This window comes from Oncorhynchus tshawytscha, linkage group LG12 (assembly GCF_018296145.1).
Source record: "Oncorhynchus tshawytscha isolate Ot180627B linkage group LG12, Otsh_v2.0, whole genome shotgun sequence".
Taxonomy (NCBI): Eukaryota; Metazoa; Chordata; class Actinopteri; order Salmoniformes; family Salmonidae; genus Oncorhynchus; species Oncorhynchus tshawytscha.
In genome coordinates, this window is record NC_056440.1 from 72230110 (window position 1) to 72255678 (window position 25569).

Here is a 25569-nt window from a genome sequence, read left to right on the forward strand (position 1 = left end):
GGTACAGTGACTATACTTGCTTGTTTTGTCACATAAACTGAAATTAGAATTGTAGCAACCAGGAAATGGCGGAGCGATTTCTGCATAGTGCATCTTTAAATAGATGAATGAAGGAGAACTCTGCAGAATCTGGATAACTAGGCATTTCATCCATATCATCCTTTCTGAGTCTGTCAGCATATGTCAGCCTAGCCAGCCTCAGACTGAAAGCAAGTGTTAATGGCCCAATGGGTTTACCTGTATCTTGTAGTCCATGGATATGGAGATCCTGTCTTCCTCCTTCATCTCTTCTTCCTCCTCTCCCTTTCCATTCCTCTCTCCATCCCCACCATTGGTCCAGGAACAGTTGGAGTCGTGGTGGTCGTGCTGACTGAGGGCAGCCTCCAGCTGAGGCAGCAGCTCATCAGCCAGCAGGTCCGGAGCCTCCAAGCCCTCAAAGCCCCCTCCTTGGGCCTCCACCTCCCCTTGCAGCCCTGCCAGGCTAACCTCTAGAGACACGTAGCCGTTAGTGGTAGTGGTGCTGGACGGAGGTCTGGTAACTTCCAAGTTAGATCCACAGTTCTGGGGCTGGTGCTGGTCTTGAACGAGCTGGCTGACTGCACTGGGGTAGCAGCTCATGGCCTGGCCAAACATCTCAGATGAGTCGTAGTTCCCTAAGGTCTGCCTGGAGCAGCGCAGAGCCCGGAAGGGACATTCGTCCTCAGCCTGGCTGACTGGGACCTGTTTGGGCTGATGATGCTGAGTCATCCCTGGAGCAGACGAAAACGCACATCCAGCTCCCACGAGAGAGAGTTCAGGCACTGAGGAGGGCAGGGGAGTGGTGGTGGGGATCATGGACACTGGGGCTAAAGAGAGAGGCTGGCTCAGGCTGGAGATGCCAGGCTGTCCCTGGCCAGGGAAGGAGTACTGGGAGGGAGGGTAGGTGGTGGTGGAGCTCACTGAGCAGGAGGACAGGGTGTGAGCCGTGGGGGAGCAAGTCTGCATGGAGAAGGACATGCTAGAGTCCTCTGGCCCTACCCCAGGAAAGGCTCCCTGCACCAGCTGGTAGCCACCCTGCTGTGGTGGGGTTCCAGCCAGCGAGGCATTGGGGGTTTCCACATTAGCTGTGGCCAGAGCCCCTGAGTTAGGCACAGCCCTGGAGTGGAACTGGGTCCCCCCGGTGGTAAGCTGCTGGTTGTGGGATGCTGGCTGTTGGTTGGCCTGGTGGAAGGGGAAGCTGTGGTGCTGCTGGGGCAGAGACTGAGGGTTCACTACCTGTTGATGAAGGTGCTGCTGCTGCCGCTGGTTCAGAAGCTGGTGTTGCTGCTGTAACTGCTGCACTTGTTGTTGCTGAAGTTGTTGTTGACAAGGGTGGTGCTGCTGCTGCCTGGGCTGTTGCTGTCGGAGGTGATGCTGTTGGTTGTGGAGTTGCTGCTGCTGTTGTTGATGTAGTTGTTGTTGTTGCTGGGGAACTGAGTGGTAGAGGTTCCCGTTCTGGTCCTGGTTGCCCCACATGGGGCTGCTGTTGGAAAACAACGCGTTGGATTGGGGTGCCTGACCAATTGAGCGTCCATGGAACTGGGTATGCTGTGCTGCTATCATCCCTCCACCACCCACACCCTCAGAGCCAGCGAAGGGCTGTCCCATGGAGTTCTGGGCCTTCATGCCCGGAAAATGCCCAATCTGCTGCCCATAAGCCATGCTCTGTTGGGTGGAGGAGGGCATGGAGGTGGGTATCATCCCGGGGTGTTTCCCTGCCCCCATCGGCTCCACCTGTAGAGGCTCAAAGCCTGCGCTGAGGTTGAGCTCATCCACCAGCGAGGGTCCAGGGGGGAAGCCCTCCTCAGCCAACCCGTCCAGCCCTCCCACAAACAGGTTGGGGTCGTCAAAGAAGTCCATGATGGGATCTGTCATGGCCCAGGGGCCAGGGTCAGTCTTCAGGAGACCAGTCCCCCACGTTGGACCTCTGCTGGGTTCTAGCTGGTGCTGAGGAGCGCCACGTGTTACTGAGCTACAGTATGTCCATCACAGTCTGGCTCTGGAGAGAAAAACTAAGACAAAACCTCAAGTCAGATTTAAATTAACAGAGAGAAGAAAAACATGCATCTTTAAACATGTCTTGTTCATACTGAGCTGTGTGTGGGCTGCACAATAAAGAGATTTTCAGTTGTCAAATAGATTTTACGCAATTTAGCCTGTCTCTTTTTGATGTTCATCCTGTGTTTTTCAAATCAATAAACATCTAGTTGTTTTCAATATCGCCATACACCTCTACCTCATATACACTACAATAAGCAATTTATTACCATAACAGACGCTCTCAGCCACGTAAACGTCATCAGTGAAAACAGCGGCTGCCAAAAAGCCAAGTAATGGCTAGGTCAGACAGGCCTGGGATAAATTTGGCACTGTCAATTATCTCTGGTTGGCAGCAGGTAGTTGTGTGGTAACGCATCTGATCTGATCTAAACTGAATTAACTGCCAGACAGACCAACAGCCAGGTGCCTCTAGTCTTCCTCGGTTCAAAGCCCCCTGTTGCGATCAGCCTCAGCCCTGTGACTGTGCTATGGCTGCTATCTACCGAGCCGTCTGTCTGCTAGTAGCTACTGAATGTGTGGGAGGAAGGTGCAGACAGACAGATAGACAGCTGATGCTGTTTGTGTCAACAGCCAAGGAGGTTGGCTCAGGATGCATCTAGCCACAGACCAATGACCAATAGAAGATGAAGGAACACTTGTGTTAGTCAAGACCTGCTGACTCATACTCACCACACACACTCACCTCACTACAAACACTTTGACATGCCTTCCTGAATGTACAGTCATGGCTCTCACAAGTCTTCTGATACAGAGGGGGGCATACAACTGAGATCCAATGCTTCAACCACAACTCGTGAACCTCTGCTAAGGTTAAGTGGGGTAGTGGGTAGGCTTGGGCAGTATACCGTATATACCGTATACCGGGGTATTTGGAAATAGCCACGGGATGGGTTTTCAATACTATTAACTATTTGTTTCAAATTTTTCTATATATTTTAATATTTCTTGCTACTTTGTAAGTAAATACTTTCAGTCAACTCGGGCAATATGTTAGAAGATAAAGAGTTCTTCATTTCACTTGTCACATTATTTTCCATTATGAAGCTCACCGCAGTTCCCCAGAACAGTTGAGCCGTAACGTGTTGGTTTGTAAATAGCACAAAGCGGGAGCAGGTGAGTCCAGCTGTGTATTGACAGGGGTTGAGTTTTATATTGAAAGGCAAGTGTTTTTTTGCTTCAATAGAGTGCAACTATAGTTTTCCTTCACAGAAAATACATTACTGCAACACATTTGGCAGAATATAGCTTCATTTTCATCAGATGACAACAGAAGCGCAACGCTACTAGGCTGGCAGTCACACAAGTAGGCTAAATGAGCTTACAATGAACATGCAAGGTATTCTTTTGCAAAAACAATGCATGGCCATCATATTTCTGTTTATTATAGAAAGAATGTGGCTAGCTCATTTCCTAATATGTTTTTCTTGAAGTTAATCTGGATAAAAGTAGGCTGGCTACACTGAGAAAAGCACCACAGAAAAGTAGCTACATCAGAACACTGTCTGCTGATTGAACGATCTTAGCGAATACTCTTCCAGGTGGAGAAGTGCAACTGAAGCACAAAATGAGTCTGATGCCATGTAGAAATTATGGAGCATTTTAGATTTGCGTTTACAAAATGAAGCAATATATTTCTTATGCGTTTTATCTTTTCTTCCTGCATGGAAAATGAAGAATTCTGCATTAACATGACCCCAAAGTTTAACTTGATGGTTATCTAAGTAAGTGGCAAAATGAACAAGGTGACATGGCATCCATCATGTTGTGTTGGCTTTCTGCCGTGTTTGAAAAGTCAAAGCCCTTTGGATGAGTTATCTGTACAGCTGCCACTGCTGTCTTTTGATTTCCTTGTGTTTTTTTCTCCTCTCCGTTCTCGGCCTGTCTTTTTCCTCTAAGCAGAGCAAGCAGGCCTGTTGCCCTAGAGACTCCAGACTCCAGACAGATACAGCACGTACACATGCTGCTCCAGAGCCAGTACTGTTTATTGCACAATGTCTCTCGTTCACATTCGTTTGTAAATGTCCAAACTCACAAAAAATTACATTCAGTAACTCTTACATATAGATGTATAACTTTATAGCTGGGCTGCCTGTCTTTGCAATATTATTTTTTTCCATTTGCGCTTGTTAGCATATTTAGCTAGCAGCCTCCATGGTAAAACCGTACATCTCGGGATGAGAGAAGGACGATATGAAGATATGAAAATCTGCATACTGCCCAGCCCTAGTAGTGGGGCTGTCCTTGGTTATGATGAAACCTTACTTTTTACTCATTGTTACAAAGGCCCAGTATGACACAAGCACACAACCAAGACAATACACAAGATTCATACAGGAAGCATCAAGACTTAACCCTAACATGGTTACTGTGAATCATTAATGTAGCCTTACTCAACTTCATAAATGACAGATGTTATGGAATGGAGGCTCAGCACAACATGGACAGCTATTGCAGTTAGAACAGTGTTTAACAGGAGCACCAGATAGCAGGGGCCAGATCATATCCCATGCCCAGCTCTTGGCTATACTAGAGCTCTGTTCTCATGTGACTAGCAGCCAGCCCAGGAGTAGGAGAGTATTATTTTCTCTTGCAACACAGACCTACAGCTGAGGGCAGGCTAGGCATGAAAAGAGAACTCCCATCGCTCTCAGTCACTTAGCAGGGCTCCATTGTAACTGACAATGAGCAGAATGGCCAGGCCTAATTCTCCCAAACAGACAGGAAAATCTGATCACTCAATTAGAGGTAACATCAGACCAGAATCCTACCCGGGCCGCTCAACAAACTGAATGAGTAATCAGGGGTAGGTTAGGTAGCTTATCTGAGCCGCATAGAGTTTTTCCTGCTGCTGATTCTTCGTCTTGTATTAGTTGGGACCAATGATGAACTGTAGAACCTAAGCTATATGATGTACAATACAACCGGTTATAGGCTGTCTATGGTTGAGACTAGGGCTGTCCCAAACTAAATAAAAGCTTGGTAGACCAAATGTCGTAATTTTTAAATGTGTATTTTTCCATATATAGACACACTCAATGTATTTTAATACAATCAACTATATATGCATTGAGCTTGTCTGATGCTTTAAGAGTAGTTTTTGATTAAATAAGACACAAATGACCCAAGAGGGAGCCAGAGATGAAGATAATCAGAAGAAGAAAAACTTAACCTGACCATCCTCCTCCCGCTCCTACTGGCTTTTGCAGATTCTGCAGCTACTCTCCTGAAGTTGCCGGTAATATGCTACACGAGTCGGTAACCTTTCTGAAGTGAAATGTCATTTTATCTTACAATTTCTACTGACCTGCATGCCAGTTATGGTTTTTTGATTACAAGATGGCGCCGGAGGAGATGGTCACCGTTTTACGGTCTCCTAACAAATTGTGCTATTATGTGGGGGGTTTTCATGATATTTGTAAATTGTTTTGTACATAATTGTTTCTGCAACCGTATCTTACGGCAGAAAAGAGCTTCTGGATATCAGGACAGCGATCACTCACCTCGGATTAGATTAGATTTATTCAACACTAACAACAACAACAACAAGCAGGACTCACACAATATTCTCCAAACACAGCACAGGGCAGACATCCCAATTATTCTCAAAAGGAAGCGACGCAGAGGACGAAGAGCCGGATGCCTCGTCCGGACCCGCAGAAGGCGAGTAGGAAAGCTGCCATTACCGTCAATATTACTCGCCAACGAGCAATCATTGGACAATAAACTAGACGAGGTACTATCATGAATATCCTACCAACGGGACATCAAAAACTGCAATATCCTATGTTTCACAGAATCGTGGCTGAATGAAGACATGGATATTCAGCTAGCGGGATACATGCTGCACCAGCAGGATAGAACAACACACTCCGGAAAGACGAGGGGAGGGCGGTCTGTGCATATTTGTAAACAACAGCTGGTGCACGAAATCTAAGAAAGTCTCTAGATTTTGCTCGCCTGAAGATAGTATATTGTGATAAATTGCAGGCCACACTACTTGCCTAGAGAGTTCTCAGCTAAACTTTTCGTGGCTGTTTATTTACCACCACAAACAGATGATGGCACTAAGACCGCACTCAGTCAGCTGTATAAGGAAATAAGCAAACAGGAAACCACTCACCCAGAGGCAGCGCTCCTAGTGGCCGGAGACTTTAACTTCTTGAGTGCAGGGGGCAGGATTTTTGTTTTTTGCTAAAAAACGTACCCATTTGAAACTGCCTATTTCTCAGGCCCAGAAACTAGAATATGCATATACTTGTCAGATTTGGATAGAAAACACTCTAAAGTTAGAGGAACCCACCAGGTACAACCCTAAATCTGTAAACAAGGGAACCCTCATAGACATTATCCTGATCAACTGGCCCTCCAAATACCCCTCCACTGTCTTCAATCAGGATCTCAGCGATCACTGCCTCATTGCCTGTATCAGCTACGGGTCCGCAGTCAAACGACCACCCCTAATCACTGTCAAACACTCCCTAAAACACTTCTGCGAGCAGGCCTTTCTAATCGACCTGGCCCGGGTATCCTGGAACGATATTGACCTCATCCCGTCAGTTGAGGATGCCTGGTCATTCTTTAAAAGTAACTTCCTCACCATCTTAGATAAGCATTCTCAGTTCAAAAAATGCAGAACTAAGAACAGATATAGCCCCTGGTTCACTCCAGACCTGACTGGCCTCGACCAGCACAAAAACATCCTGTGGCGGACTGGAATAGCATCGAATAGTCCCCGCGATATGCAACTGTTCAGGGAAGTCAGGAACCAATTCACGCAGTCAGTCAGGAAAGCAAAGGACAGCTTTTTCAAGCAGAAATTTGCATCCTGTAGCTCTAACTCCAAAAGGTTCTGGGACACTGTAAAGTCCATGGAGAATAAGAGCACCTCCTCCCAGCTGCTCACTGCACTGAGGCTAGGTAACATGGTCACCACCGATAAATCCATGATAATCGAAAACTTCAACAAGCATTTCTCCAACCTCGGCCAACAGCTTCTCCTTTACCCAAATCCAGATAGCAGATGTTCTGAAAGAGCTGCAAAACCTGACCCGTACAAATCAGCTGGGCTTGACAATCTGGACCCTCTATTTCTGAAACTATCCGCCGGCATTGTCGCAACCCCTATTACCAGCCTGTTCAACCTCTCTTTCATATCGTTTGAGATCCCCAAGGACTGGAAAACTGCCGCGGTCATCCCCCTCTTCAAAGGGGGAGACACCCTGGACCCAAACTGTTACAGACCTATATCCATCCTGCCCTGCCTATCTAAGGTCTTCGAAAGCCAAGTCAACAAACAGATCACTGACCATCTCGAATCCCACCGTACCTTTTCCGCTGTGCAATCTGGTTTCCGAGCCGGTCACGGGTGCACCTCAGCCACGCTCAAGGTACTAAACGATATCATAACCGCCATCGATAAAAGACAGTACTGTACAGCCGTCTTCATCGACCTGGCCAAGGCTTGCGACTCTGTCAATCACCATATTCTTATCGGCAGACTCAGTAGCCTCGGTTTTTCTAATGACAGCCTTGCCTGGTTCACCAACTACTTTGCAGACAGAGTTCAGTGTGTCAAATCGGAGGGCATGCTGTCCGGTCCTCTGGCAGTCTCTATGGGGGTGCCACAGGGTTCAATTCTCGGGCCGACTCTTTTCTCTGTGTATATCAATGATGTTGCTCTTGCTGCGGGCGATTCCCTGATCCACCTCTACGCAGACGACACCATTCTGTATACTTCTGGCCCTTCCTTGGACACTGTGCTATCTAACCTCCAAACGAGCTTCAATGCCATACAGCACTTCTTCCGTGGCCTCCAACTGCTCTTAAAAGCTAGTAAAACCAAATGCATGCTTTTCAACCGTTCGCTGCCTGCACCCGCACACCCGACTAGCATCACCACCCTGGATGGTTCCGACCTAGAATATGTGGACATCTATAAGTACCTAGGTGTGTGGCTAGACTGTAAACTCTCCTTCCAGACTCATATCAAACATATCAAATCTAGAATCGGCTTTCTATTTCGCAACAAAGCCTCCTTCATGTGACAAACTTTGATTTGAACAAATACAAGTAACAATGGAGGTGAAGGCATGGTTGGATACTGTAGGCTAAATGCTTTAGGCATAAAGAGAGACATCAGGTTAGAGAACAAATGTAGCTGTCAGTCAGAACTGTCTGCCTGCTCAAGCGAATGAGATCACTTGTGACAATGTACAACGTTAACAGATGAAGCTAGCAGGCTGCTTATAACTTTAGTTTTGGGCAACAGGGTTCGGTAGCTGGCCAGCTAGTTATTTCAATAGGAGAACAACAAGGATTCCTTAATCATTGTTAAGAATATTGAAAATGACTGCAGTTTCTACTGGTCATTGTTTTCAGGCTGGTTAGATTGGTGCTAGCTAGGTACCAAGCTAAAGCTAGCTAGCTAACCCAGAAGTTGCTAATAACGTCTGTATCTAAGAAACAGTTGAAGTCGGAAGTTTACACACGCCTTAGCCAAATACATTTAAACTCAGTTTCACAATTCCTGCCATTTAATCCAAGTACAAATTATCTGTCTACGGTCAGTTAGGATCACCACTTTATTTTAAGAATTTGAAATGTCAGAATAATAGTAGAGAAAGATTTATTTCAGCTTGTATTTCTTTCATCACATTCTCAGTGGGTCAGAAGTTTACATACACTCAATTAGTATTTGGTAGCAGCATTGCCTTTAAAATGTTTAACTTGGGTCAAACGTTTTGGGTAGCCTTCCACAAACTTCCCACAATAAGTTGGGTGAATTTTGGTCCATTCCTCCTGACAGAGCTGGTGTAACTGACTTCAATATATCCACAATTTTCCTACCTCATGATGCCATCTATTTTGTGAAGTGCACCAGTCCCTCCTGAAGCAAAGCATCCCCACAACAAGACGCTGCCACCCTCGTGCTTCACGGTTGGGATGGTGTTCTTCACCTTGCAAGCCTCCCCCTTTTTCCTCCATACATAACGATGGTCATTATGGCCAAACAGTTCTATTTTTTTTTCATCAGATTCCAGAGGACATTTCTCCAAAAAGTACGATCTTTGTCCCCATGTGCACTTGCAAACCGTAGTCTGGCTTGTTTATGGCGGTTTTGGAGCAGTGGCTTCTTCCTTGCTGAGTGGCCTCTCAGGTTATGTCGATATAGGACTCGTTTTGCTGTGGATATAGATACTTTTGTACCCGTTTCCTCCAGCATCTTCACATGGTCCTTTGCTGTTGTTCTGGGATTGATTTGCACTTTTCGCACCAAATACGTTCATCTCTAGGAGACAGAGCGTATGGCGGCTGCGTGGTCCCATGGTGTTTATACTTGAGTACTGTTGTTTGTACAGATGAACGTGGTACCTTCAGGCGTTTGGAAATTGCTCCCAAGGATGAACCAGACTTGTGGAGGTCTACAATTTTTCTTCTGAGGTCTTGGCTGATTTCTTTTGATTTTCCCATGATGTCAAGCAAAGAGGCACTGAGTTTGAAGGTAGGCCTTGAAATACATCCACAGGTACACATCCAATTGACTCAAATTATGTCAATTAGCCCATCACAAGCTTCTAAAGCCATGACATAATTTTCTGGAATTTTCCAAGCTGTTTAAAGGCACAGTAAACTTCTGACCCACTGGAATTGTGATAGAGTGAATTATAAGTTAAATAATCTGTCTGTAAACAATTGTTGGAAAAATTACTTGTGTCATTCACAAAGTAGATGTCCTCACCGACTTGCCAAAAGTATTGTTTGTTAAAAAGAAATTTGTGGAGTGGTTGAAAAACTAGTTTTAATGACTCCAAACGAAGTGTATGTAAACTTCCGACTTCCACTGTATTTGCAAACATTTTTGATCCTGCTCGTTTGATTCTGATCTAATTTCAAATGCTCACACAGATATTTTCTCATTCGGTCAAACAAATAATGCCTTATTACCAATGCAGTATTGTACAGCTTTGACAGTAATGGTGGCGCTTGGCTTGCACGTGCAAATTCAGCACACACAACATTCTATAATAGAATTGTTTTATTTGACGTGTCAAATTAAAATCTTATGACTCAAAACCCCAAACGGCGATCCATAATTTATTCACATTGCTTTACAAAAATTGTTTTGCTTATTGTGTATATTACATTTGTTTTATTTGATGACTTTTTTTTTTACTCCAAGTCATCATCTCATCTCTATAGAGCTGCAACCTATGCTGTCTGACAAAATCACTATTTTGTAGTTCTTCAAAGTAAATAAGACATACTTTATGACTGCTGAACACCAACTATCAATCACTTTGATCATGTATTTTCAGGTAGAGATACTGCACAAAGCAACAGCTGTTCTCTATATCACCTCACGATTGTGCATTCTTCTGTCTCTACAGTAGCTGGCGTGAAAGAAACACAGACCGGACTCTAGTAGATGCGCAATGGATTATGGTCACTGTAGTTAATTACCACATTTTATGCACTAAACTATGTAGAATATTGGCCTGTTGGAAACAACAACTCCCTACTACATTGAACAGTTCAGGCCAGATCTGATTTATCTCTAGAGAAACTGTGCAATGTGTGCATTAAGCTCACCGAAGAAGAAAAAAATTAGAAATGCAATGAACCAACACCTGTCAATCAGTTATTTTGCTTAATCGCTCAGCACTACCATTACTAGTCCAATGCAACCTTCCGGTTACTAGTCCAATGCTCTAACCACTAGGCTACCCTGCCGCCCCTGTAGTAGGTAGGCTATGACTTTGCTTATAAATGCTGGGTTTGTGAAGCATCTATGTAGTTCTTATGAAGACTTTATGCAGTCTAGAAAGTCTTTATAAATTGACGTTGAACCCAGATCTGCAGTGAAACTAGCTCTAGTTAATCTCTGGAGTTAAGTTTTAGCTACAGTGAAACCCACTTTAAAATGTAAAACATAATTCATAGCCAAATCGAATGTCGACTATTTATTTGGCTGGTTTATCTGTAGGCTCTACCCTCAAAGTATTGGGTAATAACCGGTTCACCAATAACAAAAGACCCCCACCTGAATCAACTTTTCTTTTGTTAAAAAAGCATAATTGGACAATGGAGATTAATTTAACTCTCCAAGAAAACTGATCAAGGCCATTCCTCTAAGTTTCTTCCTAGGTTTTGGCCTTTCTATGGAGTTTTCCTAGCCACTGTGCTTCTACACCTGCATTGCTTGCCGTTTGGGGTTTTAGGCTGGGTTTCTGTACAGCACTTTGAGATATCAGCTGATGTAAGAAGGGCTATATAAATCAATTTGATTTGATTCCAGAGCACATTCAACAGGTCCCATCATAGTCTGTGCAATATAAATGCATTTGTGTTTGTGCTGCGCTTCCTGCTTACATTTAGTCTTCAACTGGTCACACATTGGTTGAATCAACGTTGTTTACACGTCATTTCAATTAAATGACGTTGAACCAACGTGGAATAGACGTTGAATTGAAGTCTGTGCCCAGTGGGCTAGCTACCTCTGCAAGCTGCTTGCTTCTTTCTTTGTTTACCATGAGTCTATGCCTCTTTGCCTCAAGTAGCATGATATCGCCAACCCACTATACACAACAAACAAATAGGCGTTGTCAATTTCAGAGTCCTGGTGACTTATCTAAGCACCCTAAACAAAAAAATACAGATAACAAGGGCAGCCACAACAACGACAACGAAATAGAGACAGGAACAATGTAGCATCAAACTGTCCAAACTCACAAACCAGTCGTCTGTCGACGATCCAACTCCATGGATTCAGGAATCAAAATATTATTTGCCCAACACTACATCTACGTGCAACGGACATCAATCGGCTTTAATCAACTGTCTGCTGATTACACTAGTTTGTAATGACGCGAAATAGGAATAATCCCAAGAATGTCGGTATTATTACGAAGTAAGAAAGGTTAATAAGTATCGTATTGCATTGTTGAATTTTACTTTAGAATAGGTTCTAGAATCCCTCAATTAACCACACCTGGTTTATGTGGCACAGCGAGAATCTGTAACAATGAACCCATGATAGAAAGAAGCCCGTCTGTAATGGCCACTAACCTCAGCATCCTCTGAGTGCAGCTATGGCTCGTGGCTATCTGAGCATCGAATCTTCACAATAGCCTTGCTGCACCTCCTAGTAAAAGGCTGCTTGGCACTCGATGTGTTTCCCTAACACAATAGGTAGCTAGCTACCTAGTTAGAGAAATTAGCTGAATCTTAACTTTCTGAATCTGAAAGACAGGTGCCAAGCCTTAGGGATTTTTCCCACCATCTGTTCTTCTCGAGACTCGAATCGTACACGTGTCTTTCATCCACTTGTCTTTCATCCAAGCCCCTCTCCTCTCGACTTCAGTGGTGTCGTGACGCCTCTGCTGAGTAGGAGAGGAGGAAAGAGCTGGATGGAGGTCGACAGTCATTCATTAGGAACAATACAATAGATTGACCACAGACAATCAAACCAGCTGTTGATGGACCCGATCGAGTTTCGTTGAGACTCCCGACTTATATCACTTTACCCTCTGCATGTACATTCATGGTAACGATGCTGAGCTGGCTCGAGGCTCGTACCCTCACACCGGGTCGCTGTCAGTTCAGGACCACCATAACGAAGCGCCGTCAATAACTTTAGTAACACGAGCGCAATATTTCGAACTCTGAGAAACCACTATGGAAATGGTATCATTTACAACGTTCCGCGAGCCATTTGATTGATATTGTAGCTAGTTGGGCGCTTTTCAGACCGGGATTCCCACTGCTAAGGTAACGTTAGTGACCACAGCTGAGCGTCACTGTCTCTCAGTCAGTAGAATTACAGTTTGCTCCCAGAGTTAAAAGCTCTGTGTGGAGCCAATACTTTCTATTTATGACGAGAAAATTATTTTATTACTTACCGAAGTGAAGCAAAATCCGTTGACTGAAAATTATAAGAGCGAAGTTAACTAGTTGACCACAGCGGTTCTACTGCTGCTGGCGTGACGAATCGATGATGACATAATTTGCATATCAGTTACTTGCTCTCTGATTGGACAGTTGAGGACTCGTTCAATTTTTATCATCTCAGATTACATTTGGAGCCGGTTCCACATGGACAAAATTTCATATTCAAATTTGTCATAATAACTCCTCATATGTGAAATAAAATAAGAAATATTAGACTAAATTGGTTATAAAGGCATGACACACAAGATGGCCGCGGTAGGGTTGAAGCCAATCCGCGGAGGTTTTACTTTGATTACACAAACCTGTAGTCTCCCGGATAATAATGTTGACTCTGACAGGCGAGATACTGAGAAAAAAACATGGCAACCTGTCGTTAGTGTGTGGTGACCCCCAATGGCTCTTGACGGTACTGCTAAACCAAGTCACTATGGTCTTGACGTGGAACCGTAAATCTATGCATGACAGCATGAGACCAGAAATAGTGAAAAGGTTTTTTTAAATCTATGAGATCCAACCAGTTTTTCACACGTGCGCTCCTTTTTATTAATCTGAAAGTAAAATCAAAGCACATGCATTCATTCTGAAAGAATTACTGGGGAAAGTTAATCAACTTTTTTTGGCCTCTGCGTGCCTCGAAATTGCGTCACCCTCCAAACACATTTTTAGATGAAGCATAAATTGTGTCTTAGCAAACGTGTCAGTTCATTTTTCAACACTAACATCGTTAGTATGTTCACCCCTGGTTATCAGCCTCTCCAGTTAATTTACTTAGAGCAAATGTATGCTTGATCTGAAAATGTGGTTGATGGATGGTGTGACGCATTTGCGGAGTCACGTAGAGGCCAAGTTGAGCTCTGTACCACATTGCCCTGCGGCTCAAATTTTGTAACAATGAAGTGGGCTCCATATAGCTCCGCATTGACATTATCGGTTGACCGTAGGTCGGGCGGGAGGTCCTGTATTAAATACAACTCGCTTCCTTGACATCAGCTCTGGAAGTATGAATGCCCTGGCTTCTGAAGAGGCATATCACCATAAATGCTACATGACCAATGCAAACACCAGATTGACCATTCAGTGCCTTTAAGAATTGAATACCCCTGGTCTATAAGTAACCCATCTACCGTTTAAATCACTCAGTGAGGAAATCCAACATGACCCACACACCCTTATGTGATTAATAAAGGCTACTTAGATCGCCACAGCTAGTCCAACGAAAACAGTGCTTAGCTCAAACCTAAATCACAACATACATGTACATCGCAGCAGTCTAAGGCACTACATCTGTGCTTGAGGCGTCACTAGACACCCTGGTTCGATTCCAGGTTGTACCATAGGACAGCGTACAATTGGCCCAGCGTCGTACCGGGTTTGGCCATCATAGTTAAGAACCAATTCTTATTTACAGACTTGCTAGTTAAAGGGTTAAAAAAAATAAACACAGTCATTGGTATGCATTGTCGTGTTTATTTCCTTTCAAAGAAAAGCGTTCGAAACTCATTGCCCATACAGCACAAACTGTTGACTGAGGTTTGGGTTCCATATAAGAAAGGTAAAATGAGAAGTATAGTACACATTGTTTTGCCAAATTCAACAGTCCAGACGGCAGCATGTGTTTACATCATTTCACAGCTATATAAATTGTGCCAAGTATCCAACAGCTTTGAGCAAAACAATGTCTGTGGAGGGCTGCCATTCCCATAGACATTTTTTATATTTACACAAACCTTTAAATCAGCTCAATAAGGGTAAATAGAACATTCAAAATGAATTAAAAGCAACGTAAAGATGGATATGATTATTTAACTTAGCATATTAATTAAAACCACACTAGCCTGCTGCTCAGTCTGCAATATATATTATCCATCTTACCTATAGTTTACACAGTAAAGAGAAATATAAGACACTAACCCGTAATCCAAAAGAACGCACATTTCCCTCACCCCAAAAATGTAGTGTTGCTCTAATTTGATTTCAGTCAAATGTTTGGGGGGGAAAAAAACACCCAAGGTCAGAGTCCATTGTCAGTCCCAATAATAAACAATAACTGTCCTGAGCCCACCTTAACAAGCAGTCATGAATCCATAGTCCACCCATACAGTATACCTATAATTAAATGCTGATTTTTATTCTCACCTTTCAACCAGCTTTGAGTGGTTATCTTCATAGACCAAACCCAAGCATGTGCAAAGAGCAGAGGGGAAAAAAGGGAAAAGCTCTGATTGCATTGTAGTCTGTGTTACTAAGACAACCAGTTATCATTGTTGATTTACTTACATAATATACACATTTTTAGTTCTATAGCTGTTTGAGCACAAGATGCCTATAATGCTTTTAAAGCTGAGCGCAAGTGTTGCAACGTAAAATTAAGTCCATTCAACTTGTTCAGTTCCTATTCACACGACTGAACGGCTGCTGAAGCTAGTCTGTGGCGTGGCATTCTGCTCTGCATCTTCCTCTAGTGGCTGCTGACTAGGACTGCAGGTTCAGCTCAGCTCAGGGGAGGGTTGTCGTCTTTGCTGAAGGGTTGTGTGGATCCGGGCTTCACCCAAGACAGTCCTGACACCTGCAGCCCCTTGTGGTGATCCTCAGGCCGTCTCTAGAATAACAGACACGCATTACCACACTGGTCAGCTAGCACCATGGAAACAAATGGCAGCTCACACAGCTTCACCAATCACAGCCCTGCTGGTTCTCATTGGGGTAAAACAAGCCTCTTTTGGGAGAGTGAGCTCAGAGGGAACCTGAGTCCTTGGACCATAGCAGACAGACCCAGAGCTTTGTGTCCTTTTACATTAGTCTGAAAAGCACACTACTGGGGTTTAGAAAACTCACTTTGTGTGTGAACATCCGTTCCTTCGCCTCGTCGTGGATTGCTGGGTTCCATGAAGAGAAACTGGAAAATTAAGCACAAAAACCCCCAAAAGGAAACTAAATTCTCAACCATTTATTGCATCTCCTTCAATATGCTGCAGGTTTCTTAATAAAAACACTTTTTTTTAAAGACTGAATGTTCAGATTGTTCATGAGCTATGAGAATGGGAAATGGAATTCCAGGAATGAGGAGCATTTCCTACTACCAACCTTATTGCATAAGGATCGTCCATCTTGGGCTGGTCGAAGAGGTGACTGTTGCATAGTTTGACGCTGTCTATCACCTTGCTTTTGAACAACTGCACATCCTTGTCGTACCTGAAAAAAACAGTATGATTACACAAACAAGTCACCAGTCAATACAGTGTGGAGTGATAATTGCCCCACCTGGCTAATCTAATTAATTAGCTCAGGGAATTAAGATTTTTTTTTTTACTCCTAACAGAATACCTCAACATTTCAATTAAACAGAGTCTCAAACAGCCGCCTGTCCCTTTTAGTAGCTGGGCATCGGCACACATTTTAGCAAATAAACAATGGGTCTAAATTCATTGTTTACGAAGTTACCATGGACACAGCTCTGATAATCCCAGTCATGTGCATTAAAAACATTGCTCGCCATCAAAAATAAACATCAAATTCAAGCTCTCCATGGTGCCGAAGTGCATGATCTGCGATAGATTTGTTATGTTTATACTGGTCACAATTAAGTGTGGTAGTCTTCAACATTTTGTGCAAAAGCTGTGGGCATTAAAGAAATACACACCTGGCTCAAATAAACAGAAGCCAGTCTCTAATAAGCACTGGTTGGGTTCAGTGATTAAAGCAAATAAATGTGTGGGCTATTAATTTAAGTTTTACAGTACACAATAGGAACACAACTAGCTTGCTTGTTGACCTATATAAACTGACCCAGGTCACATACATACACGTGGCCCAGTTTCCATGTACAGGAGGAAGAGAAGGAAGGCTGTGAGGATAAAGTGAACAAGTACAGACTTACAGCACAGCAGCTTCTGGGTTGAGTGGTTCCATAGTGTTGATCTTGTAGAACACCGTGCGTGCATACATCAGGACTTGCCAGATGTGGTTGTGATTACGCCTTCATGTCCACAGGGAGACGGGAGACATTTATGATTCTCTCAACATAATGGCAAACCAAATACAACTCCAGTCACAGTAAATACACAAGTATCATAAAGGCATTCCATGGTGCATAGGTTCATCTCAGACTAGTGAAATACCCAAAGGTAGCACTGCTCAAACACCAGTAGTGCACAGCCAAAGTGTGACATATACACCATAATGACAAACAGGTTTCCAGTGAGAATGTCATGGACAACTTTCCCCATTCATTAAAAGGTATAGTGCCGAGCTCCTATAAATCCACCTTCAGCTGATAGAGACTGAGGTTTAAGAGGAGAAGACCTTACATGGCTGTGTCACTGTCCAGCTGAAGAAACAGGCCATGAGGAACAGAGCTGGAACAGCAGTCAGAATAAACACTGGGCCTTGATGTAATGCATGTCAGTTCTAACCAAGGCACACTACAGACAGCCCCACACAGTTCAACTCTCAGGGACAGCACTGTATCACACATATCAATCACAACATGATGCAGTAACATCATAGATCAAAAGGTAGTAACTGCATTTAGCCTATAATGGGATGTGTAAGGCTGTGTAGTAGTGGCTAGTACATGGTGGAGCAGACAGTACACTAACGGGAAAAATATCAAGCCACATGTACCAGACAAATACCCATTTCCAAATCGCCCTCATTAATTTAGATGTAATGATCTGGGCATAGAAGCCATGTACTGACCTCCACTTGGTGAAGGCTCTCCTGACATCAAGCTCTCCTGAAACAGGGTCCACTAGTGGGTGGAAGACTGGGATATCAAACACCACTCTCTAAATGGTGGTACAGGAGAGAACATAGAATATTGCATAAATACTAACAGTACTAAAACACCACATTTCAATGTACCACCATACAGTGCATTCAGAAATAATTAAAATCCCTTAACTTTTCACATTTTGTTACGTTAGCCATAATCTAAACTTGATTAAATAACTACACACAATACCTCAATGAAAAAGCAAAAACAGGTGTAGAAAAATAACAGAAATACCTTTACAGACCCTTTGCTATGACACTCGAAATTGAGCTTTCCACAACCGCATTGGAGTCCACCTGTAGTAAATTAAATTGATTGACCATGATTTGGAAAGGCACACACCAGTCTATATAAGGTCCCACAGTTGACGTCAGAGCAAAAACCAAGCCATGGGAGGGGGTCGAAGGAATTGTCCGTAGAGCTCTGAGAAAGGATTGTTTCGACGCATAGATCTGGGGAAGGGTACCAAAAAATGTCTGCAGCATTGAAGGTCCCCAAGAACAGTGTCCTCCATTCTTAAAATGGAAGTTTGGTGGGTGGTTCCAAGACTCTTCCTGGAGATGGCCGCCCAGCCAAACAGGAAATCGGGGAGAATGGCCTTGGTCAGGGAGGTGGGAGAACCTTCCAGAAGGAAAACCATCTCTGCAGCGCTCCATCAATTCGTTTTTCTGGTCTGCTGAAATCAAGATTGAACTTTTTGGCCTGAATGCCAAGCATCATGTCTGGAGGAAACCAGGCACCGTTCTTCACTTGGCCAATACTGGGTGCCACAGGGTTCAATTCTTGGACCGACTCTTCTCTGTGTACATCAATGAGGTCGCTCTTGCTGCTGGTGAGTCTCTGATCCACCTCTACGCAGACGACACCATTCTGTATACTTCCGGCCCTTCTTTGGACACTGTTAACAACCCTCCAGGCAAGCTTCAATGCCATACAACTCTCCTCCCGTGGCCTCCAATTGCTCTTAAATACAAGTAAAACTAAATGCATGCTCTTCAACCGATCGCTACCTGCACCTACCCGCCTGTCCAACATCACTACTCTGGACGGCTCTGACTTAGAATACGTGGACAACTACAAATACTAGGTGTCTGGTTAGACTGTAAACTCTCCTTCCAGACCCATATCAAACATCTCCAATCCAAAGTTAAATCTAGAATTGGCTTCCTATTTCGCAACAAAGCATCCTTCACTCATGCTGCCAAACATACCCTTGTAAAACTGACCATCCTACCAATCCTCGACTTTGGCGATGTCATTTACAAAATAGCCTCCAATACCCTACTCAACAAATTGGATGCAGTCTATCACAGTGCAATCCGTTTTGTCACCAAAGCCCCATATACTACCCACCATTGCGACCTGTACGCTCTCGTTGGCTGGCCCTCGCTTCATACTCGTCGCCAAACCCACTGGCTCCATGTCATCTACAAGACCCTGCTAGGTAAAGTCCCCCCTTATCTCAGCTCGCTGGTCACCATAGCATCTCCCACCTGTAGCACACGCTCCAGCAGGTATATCTCTCTAGTCACCCCCAAAACCAATTCTTTCTTTGGCCGCCTCTCCTTCCAGTTCTCTGCTGCCAATGACTGGAACGAACTACAAAAATCTCTGAAACTGGAAACACTTCTCCCTCACTAGCTTTAAGCACCAACTGTCAGAGCAGCTCACAGATTACTGCACCTGTACATAGCCCACCTATAATTTAGCCCAAACAACTACCTCTTTCCCAACTGTATTTAATTGTAATTTATTTAGCTCCTTTGCACCCCATTATTTTTATTTCTACTTTGCACATTCTTCCATTGCAAAACTACCATTCCAGTGTTACTTGCTATATTGTATTTACTTTGCCACCATGGCCTTTACCTCCCTTCTCACCTCATTTGCTCACATTGTATATAGACTTGTTTATACTGTATTATTGACTGTATGTTTGTTTTACTCCATGTGTAACTCTGTGTCGTTGTATCTGTCAAACTGCTTTGCTTTATCTTGGCCAGGTCGCAATTGTAAATGAGAACTTGTTCTCAACTTGCCTACCTGGTTAAATAAAGGTAAAATTAAAAAAATAAAATTAAAAATACCATCCCTACATTGAAGCATGGTGGTGGCAGACATGCTGTGGGGATGTTTTTCCAGAGGCAGGGACTGGGAAACTAGTCAGGATCGAGGGAAAGATGAACAGAGCAAAGTACAGAGGTCCTTGATGAAAGCCTGCTCCAGAGCACTCAGGACCTCAGATTGGGACAAAGGTTCACCTTCCAACAGGACAATGACACAGCCAAAACAACACAGGAGTGGCTTCGGGACAAGTCTCTGTCCTGGTGTGGCCCAGCCAGAGCATCTCTGGAGAGACCTGAAAATATTTGTGCAGTGACACTCCATCAAACCTCACAAAGCTTGAGAGGATCTGCAGAGAATTGGAGAAACTCCCCAAATACAGGTGTACGAAGCTTGTAGCATCACACCCAGGAAGAACTGAGGCTGTAATCGCTGCCAAAGGTACTTCAACAAAATATTGAGTAAAGGGTCTGAATACTTATGTCAATGTGATATCCGTTTTATTTTGAATCAATTTGCACAAAAAAATGTAAACCTGTTTTGTATTGATGAGGGAAAAAAACTAAAACTATATTTTAGAATAAGGCTGTAACGCAACAATGTGGAAAAAGTCAAGGGGTCTGAATACTTTCCGAATGCACTGTATGACGGTCACAAACCAATCAGTCTCAGCCTTTGCCACCAAACCAGGAAATGCCGAATACAATAACCTTTGAAATGTGCCAACGAAATTGCTTTATTTTGTGTAAACAGCTGTGTTGTAGTGTTACAACAGGTCCACAAAAGTACTCACAGGACATTCACCATCAGGATAGTTATCTGGAATATACACAGTGAACTTGAAGACTCCATCCTGGTACAAGCCATGTCTGATGAAAATGACCCCGAACCACACTGGAAAGAAGAGAAAATCATTAATTTTGTAAAGGTTATGTATAGATTATGCAGTCAAACAGGATGACAGATTTGGGCTCCCGAGTGGCACAACGGTCAAAGGCACTGCATCTCAGTGCAAAAGGTGTCACTGCAGTCTTTGGTTCGAATCCAGACTGCATCACATCCAGCCATGATTGGGAGTCCCATAGGGAGGTGCACAATTGGCCCATTGTCGCCAGGAGTTTGGCAGTCATTGTAAATAAGAATTTGCTCTTAACTGACTTGCCTAGTTAAATAAAGGTTAAATAAAATAAAAAATTAGGCTCTTACTCAATGCTGATTTGTAGGATGGCTGCACATAGATTCCAGGCAGTTTTTGCTTGATCACTAGCGTGCTGTGGGTGACAAGGTAACATGGAATTAAATCAATGCAGCAGAAAATGGACATAGAAATTGTGTGGTTTCGTCAACAGCTCTCTAAATTAATTACATAAGTGGTTCAAATATCAAAGATGCATGCTTCCTTTCCTTCAGGTAGGCTAATCAATGATCTGACATGGTTGGACTGGTGAAAACAAATCTTACCTTCACTTATCCAGTCACAAAGATCAGTGATTACCGTTAGCAAAGGAGGGAGGAATGATGCATTTTAAAAGCTATTCAAACAGAGCCAGTGCGTCTACTACATCCACTACCCAAAATAAAGTCTGATCTGGGGCCAGTACTTACAACTCAGCCAGCAGCGAGTACTCCAGGTAGAATGGACCGTAGGAGGCATGTGTTCCGTTGGCCAACTGGGCCGTGGCGGCAGGAGAGGCAGGCTTGGTGATGGGGACTGCATTCTTGGGGATAGAGGGAAGCTGCTTCTTCCCAAAGCTAGGACGGGCTGGACTAGCTCTTTGTTGCTGCTGCTCTCCACTCTGTTCCTCGCTGTCAGATCTCTGCTCAGCAGAAGAGTGAACAAAAGGCATTTAACTCAATATATATGTCAAGGAAATAAAAACTGGTAGCATTGATTACTACAAGGAGGAGAGTATGTTTAGATTGAAACCACTTTGCCAAACTTTATTCATCATGTTGCAGAATCACAAGAGACAAGGCAGACTACTAATTTCAAGCAAGTCTGTTAGTTACATCTATCTGCATAGAGAGAGGCAAGCTCTGTTGTCAAACTACAAAACACAGACAGCAGTGGGAGCACATATTGAGCCCTGGGCAATAAATAGGCATGAGGTGACGACCTCTCAGGTTTCAGAGTTGACTAGCATCAAACTCCTCGTTCCACAGGAGGTGAGAGAGAGCATCCCTAAATACAGCCTGCATCATATCCTGCCAATGCTAGCTCAGTGGGAAGCACAGGGGAGGATAGGCTAGTTCACAGCAGGAGGGATGCCTGTAAGCAAAAGAACACCTCAGCAACAAACCCTCAAGGCCCATCTCTGCAACTACAGAAAGAATTAAGGTTCACAGTGTGTGCCATTAAACAAACCACGTTGTAGAAGTATTAATGTTGAGGCACAGAGCAATGAGTGAACCATTCATCTGACAAGGCAGGACAGAGAGTAGTCACACCTATGTTACTACGGGCAGAGCTACTTCTCCAATGTGACGCCTGTATGCTAAACTAGAAGTTGGTGCCTCCCTTTCTCGCCGAAGTCATTGAGGTATGCAGGCAACAGACAATGGCAATAACAAACAGTAGATGCATGGCAAACAGCTTTTCACCCAACTGAATCTTAGCAATTAGCAAACAAAACCAAATGCACTGCACAGTTGAGAAGTTCACCATTGCTCTGGTCAATATTTTACATACAGCAGGTTAAAGGACCAAAGACTTTGGTCGGCTTCGTGTCTTCATTTTTTAAATATTGTGATATTGGTATCGTCACAGCACTACAGAGCACCAGGTAGTAAAAGGCAACCCTGAAACAGCCCTCGTTCGGGATGAGATTGCAAAGGAGTGTCCCTGGCAAGGAGTTGGCAAAAAGGCATGAGTAGGCCTAATGCGTTATTAGAAGATACCACAAGTTAAACATTCCCATGCCACAATTCCAGTCCTCCAAGATTACTCTCAAACTAAAGACAGATGGTAACAAGTGTAAAATGCACAAAGCTTCAAGGAAGCCATGCTGTCTTTGTGGGAAAATGTTAGGGAGACAGACCACACTAGGCTTACTTTCAATGTGTGGGGGTCTCTTTGGGAACTTTTGAAGATCCTGTTTTTTTGTCTTTCAGCTCGCTTGTGTGTTGGGTGAACTTGACAGAAGTTGGCTTTCAGTGCAGAAGAGGAAGAGCGCTCCCTTACCTTACGACCAGTATTGGTAGACATGCTCCAGAATGGGTTCAGGTTCATTAAATTGTCCGTCCCACAACAAGTGTTGCCTGTGCCATTCGCTAGCGTCACTGGGGGTAGAATTGACAGAACAAACGTTACATTTCAATTAATTTAGGGCCATTTTCGTACTGGTCTCCCATGACAAATCGAACCCACAACCCTGGCGTTGAAAGCGCCATGCTCTACCAACTGAGCCACACGAAACCAAATGACTGATGAGGCCCTCTGTTCAGCACACACACAATGGGGCAACCTGAACTCAATGACAGCTGCTGACTCTCTGATCTACGGACCATGCTGCTGCTCAGACAGACGTGCCGCATTCATGTCATGACGTCAAACAGGCCTAACTGTTACGTCGCTGCCAGGCCAAGCACTTTAGAACTCACCGGGAAATAATCCAAACTGGTGTTAATGGTTGTTTAACATGGAGGTTGAATGTTAGCCTAGTTAGATTCATTATTTTATTCACATATTACCAAAGCGCATTGTTATTGCCGTTGGCTACAGCAGTTGACAAGTTAGCTAAGCAAAGATCTTAGTTTACTAACTACTATGCCAACTAGCAATGTTGACATTGTATCCGTGTTGGTTCACGTGTTTCTACGCAGGCAACTCATGATGCAAAATGACTTTGAACACATAGCTAGTTAGTTAAGCTATATATAGTTACAGTAGCTAGCTAGATCGTTAACAAGATACGTCCAGTTTGTTAGCTGAACGCCAGGTTTGCAATAACAAATCAAGCATACATATTCATTTGCGATGGGATCTAGCATTGTTGCATATTTTCCATAATGAAAAATGCATACTTTACGACTCGATAAACGAATGAAAGGAACGTTATTCACAACAAACTTAGCAAACTAACCAGTTACACTACCTTGCAAACTAACTGGCTAACGTTACATAGCTTGAAAGCTAACGGTAGCTAGCTAGTATCCAGTTGCCAGCTTACCTTCCCTGTACGAAAATTCCAACAAGTTCCTGTTCAAAACTTGCCCATTTATGTGAACAAATTCAAAATTTACGTTTCAAAGGACGTTGTTACAATCACCACTGGTCAAAACAAAAAAAGGTGCACCGCAATTATTTGGGTAACAGGCTAGCTAAGCAATCTCATAGACACCGGAAATCAATCTAAGAGCTCATGATGGGCGTTTCCTATTCACCAGGGATATTTCTATTGGCTTTTAACAATGCGTGGATAAAGTGTCTGAAATATGATTCGCTGACGTTCTATCATTTTTAAGTCATGCTGTTATGCGGCATTCAGATACTAGTCGGAACTAGGCGCTCTATTCAATTCAATTCAAGGGGCTTTATTGGCATGGGAACGTGTGTTAACATTGCCAAAGCAAGTGAGGTAGATAATATACAAAAGTGAAATAAAGAATAAAAATTAACAGTAAACATTACACATACAGAAGTTTCAAAACAATAAAGACATTACAAATGTCATATTATATATATATATATATATATATATATATATATATATATATACAGTGTTGTAACTGGTACAAATGGTTAATGTACAAATGGTTAATCTTTATATATTGACTGTAAAATAAGCAAGGAGATAGACCAGATGCTTTTCAACTTTCTTTGGAGAAACTGTACCCATTACATTAGGAAAACTGTTGTAATGAACACTTACGAGAATGGTGGACTGAATTTTCTGGACTTTACTACTTTAAATAATACTTTTAAGATCAATTGGATAAAACAATTCCTAAAACCCACTTCTATCTGGAATTTTACTCCTCATCATGTCTTCTCTACTTTTGGTGGCCTTAACTTAATGTTGTTTTGCAATTATAATATTGACAAAATTCCAGTGAAACTTTCTGCTTTTCATTGGCAGGTTTTCTTGTCATGGTCCTTAATTTATAAACACAAATTTTCTCCAAACAGATATTATATCTGGAATAATCAGGATATATTGTATAAAACTACTTCTCTGTTTTTAGAATATTGGTTCCGAAATAATATCCTATTGGTGAGCCAACTGGTAAATGCAGGGGGTATTTTTACTCAGTTATAAGGAATTCTTATCACTTTACAAGGTCCCTGTAACACCTAAAGATTTTGCAATTGCTTTATACGCCATTCGCTCAGGTGTTTCTCTGTTATTCAGGAACGTGTCAAGACCTGACCCTCAGACCCTACCTTCTATTGACCCTGTTGACTCATCAGAAGGAAAGATTTGTTTCTTTTTTGGTCCATTCAACAACAGAGCGATACGAACCATGTTTCAGCAGGATGTTGTATCTATCTATACCTTATGTCATGCCTTATTGGAATGGATTTATTGATAATATCTTTTGGGAAAAAGTTTGGATGTTGCCACACACATACCTAATTGTTAACAAAATTAAGGAAGTTTCCTTTAAAATGATTCATAAATATTATCCTGCCAACCACTATATGAAGAAGTTTAAGGAAAACATCAACTCAAATTGCTCCTTTTGTAATGACCACCCAGAAACAG

The 25569-nt window shown here is 43.2% G+C and overlaps 2 protein-coding genes across 6 annotated transcripts in view; both read right to left on the reverse strand.

Moving 5' to 3' along the window:
- The window catches only part of LOC112235083 (chromodomain-helicase-DNA-binding protein 9-like), a 112251-nt gene extending 99185 nt beyond the window's left edge, over positions 1-13066 (reverse strand). For all 4 annotated transcript variants that reach the window (XM_042331015.1, XM_042331017.1, XM_042331016.1 and 1 more), the window contains exons 1-2: positions 12978-13066; positions 238-2030 (exon numbers count right to left, since the gene is read on the reverse strand). In XM_042331015.1, the coding sequence (XP_042186949.1) occupies positions 238-1893 (1656 nt within the window). In that variant the 5' untranslated portion in view covers positions 1894-2030; positions 12978-13066. The remainder of the gene's footprint in view (positions 1-237; positions 2031-12977) is intronic.
- A 1411-nt stretch (positions 13067-14477) lies between these two features.
- LOC112235084 (AKT-interacting protein) lies at positions 14478-24239 on the reverse strand. Of its 2 annotated transcripts, XM_024403476.2 has the most exons (11): positions 24034-24239; positions 23046-23143; positions 21470-21681; positions 21071-21135; positions 20658-20758; positions 17725-17813; positions 17334-17381; positions 16904-17002; positions 16111-16218; positions 15862-15922; positions 14478-15625 (listed from the first exon to the last, which is right to left on the reverse strand). In XM_024403476.2, exons 2-11 carry the CDS (start codon positions 23091-23093, stop codon positions 15518-15520), a joined length of 939 nt encoding a protein of 312 aa, XP_024259244.1. In that variant the 5' UTR covers positions 23094-23143; positions 24034-24239; the 3' UTR covers positions 14478-15517. The 2 variants fall into 2 exon arrangements, with proteins under 2 accessions (XP_024259244.1, XP_024259245.1); XM_024403477.2 differs by lacking the exon at positions 17334-17381 and having other exon boundaries at positions 24034-24237.
- Between the last annotated feature and the right edge of the window lie 1330 nt (positions 24240-25569).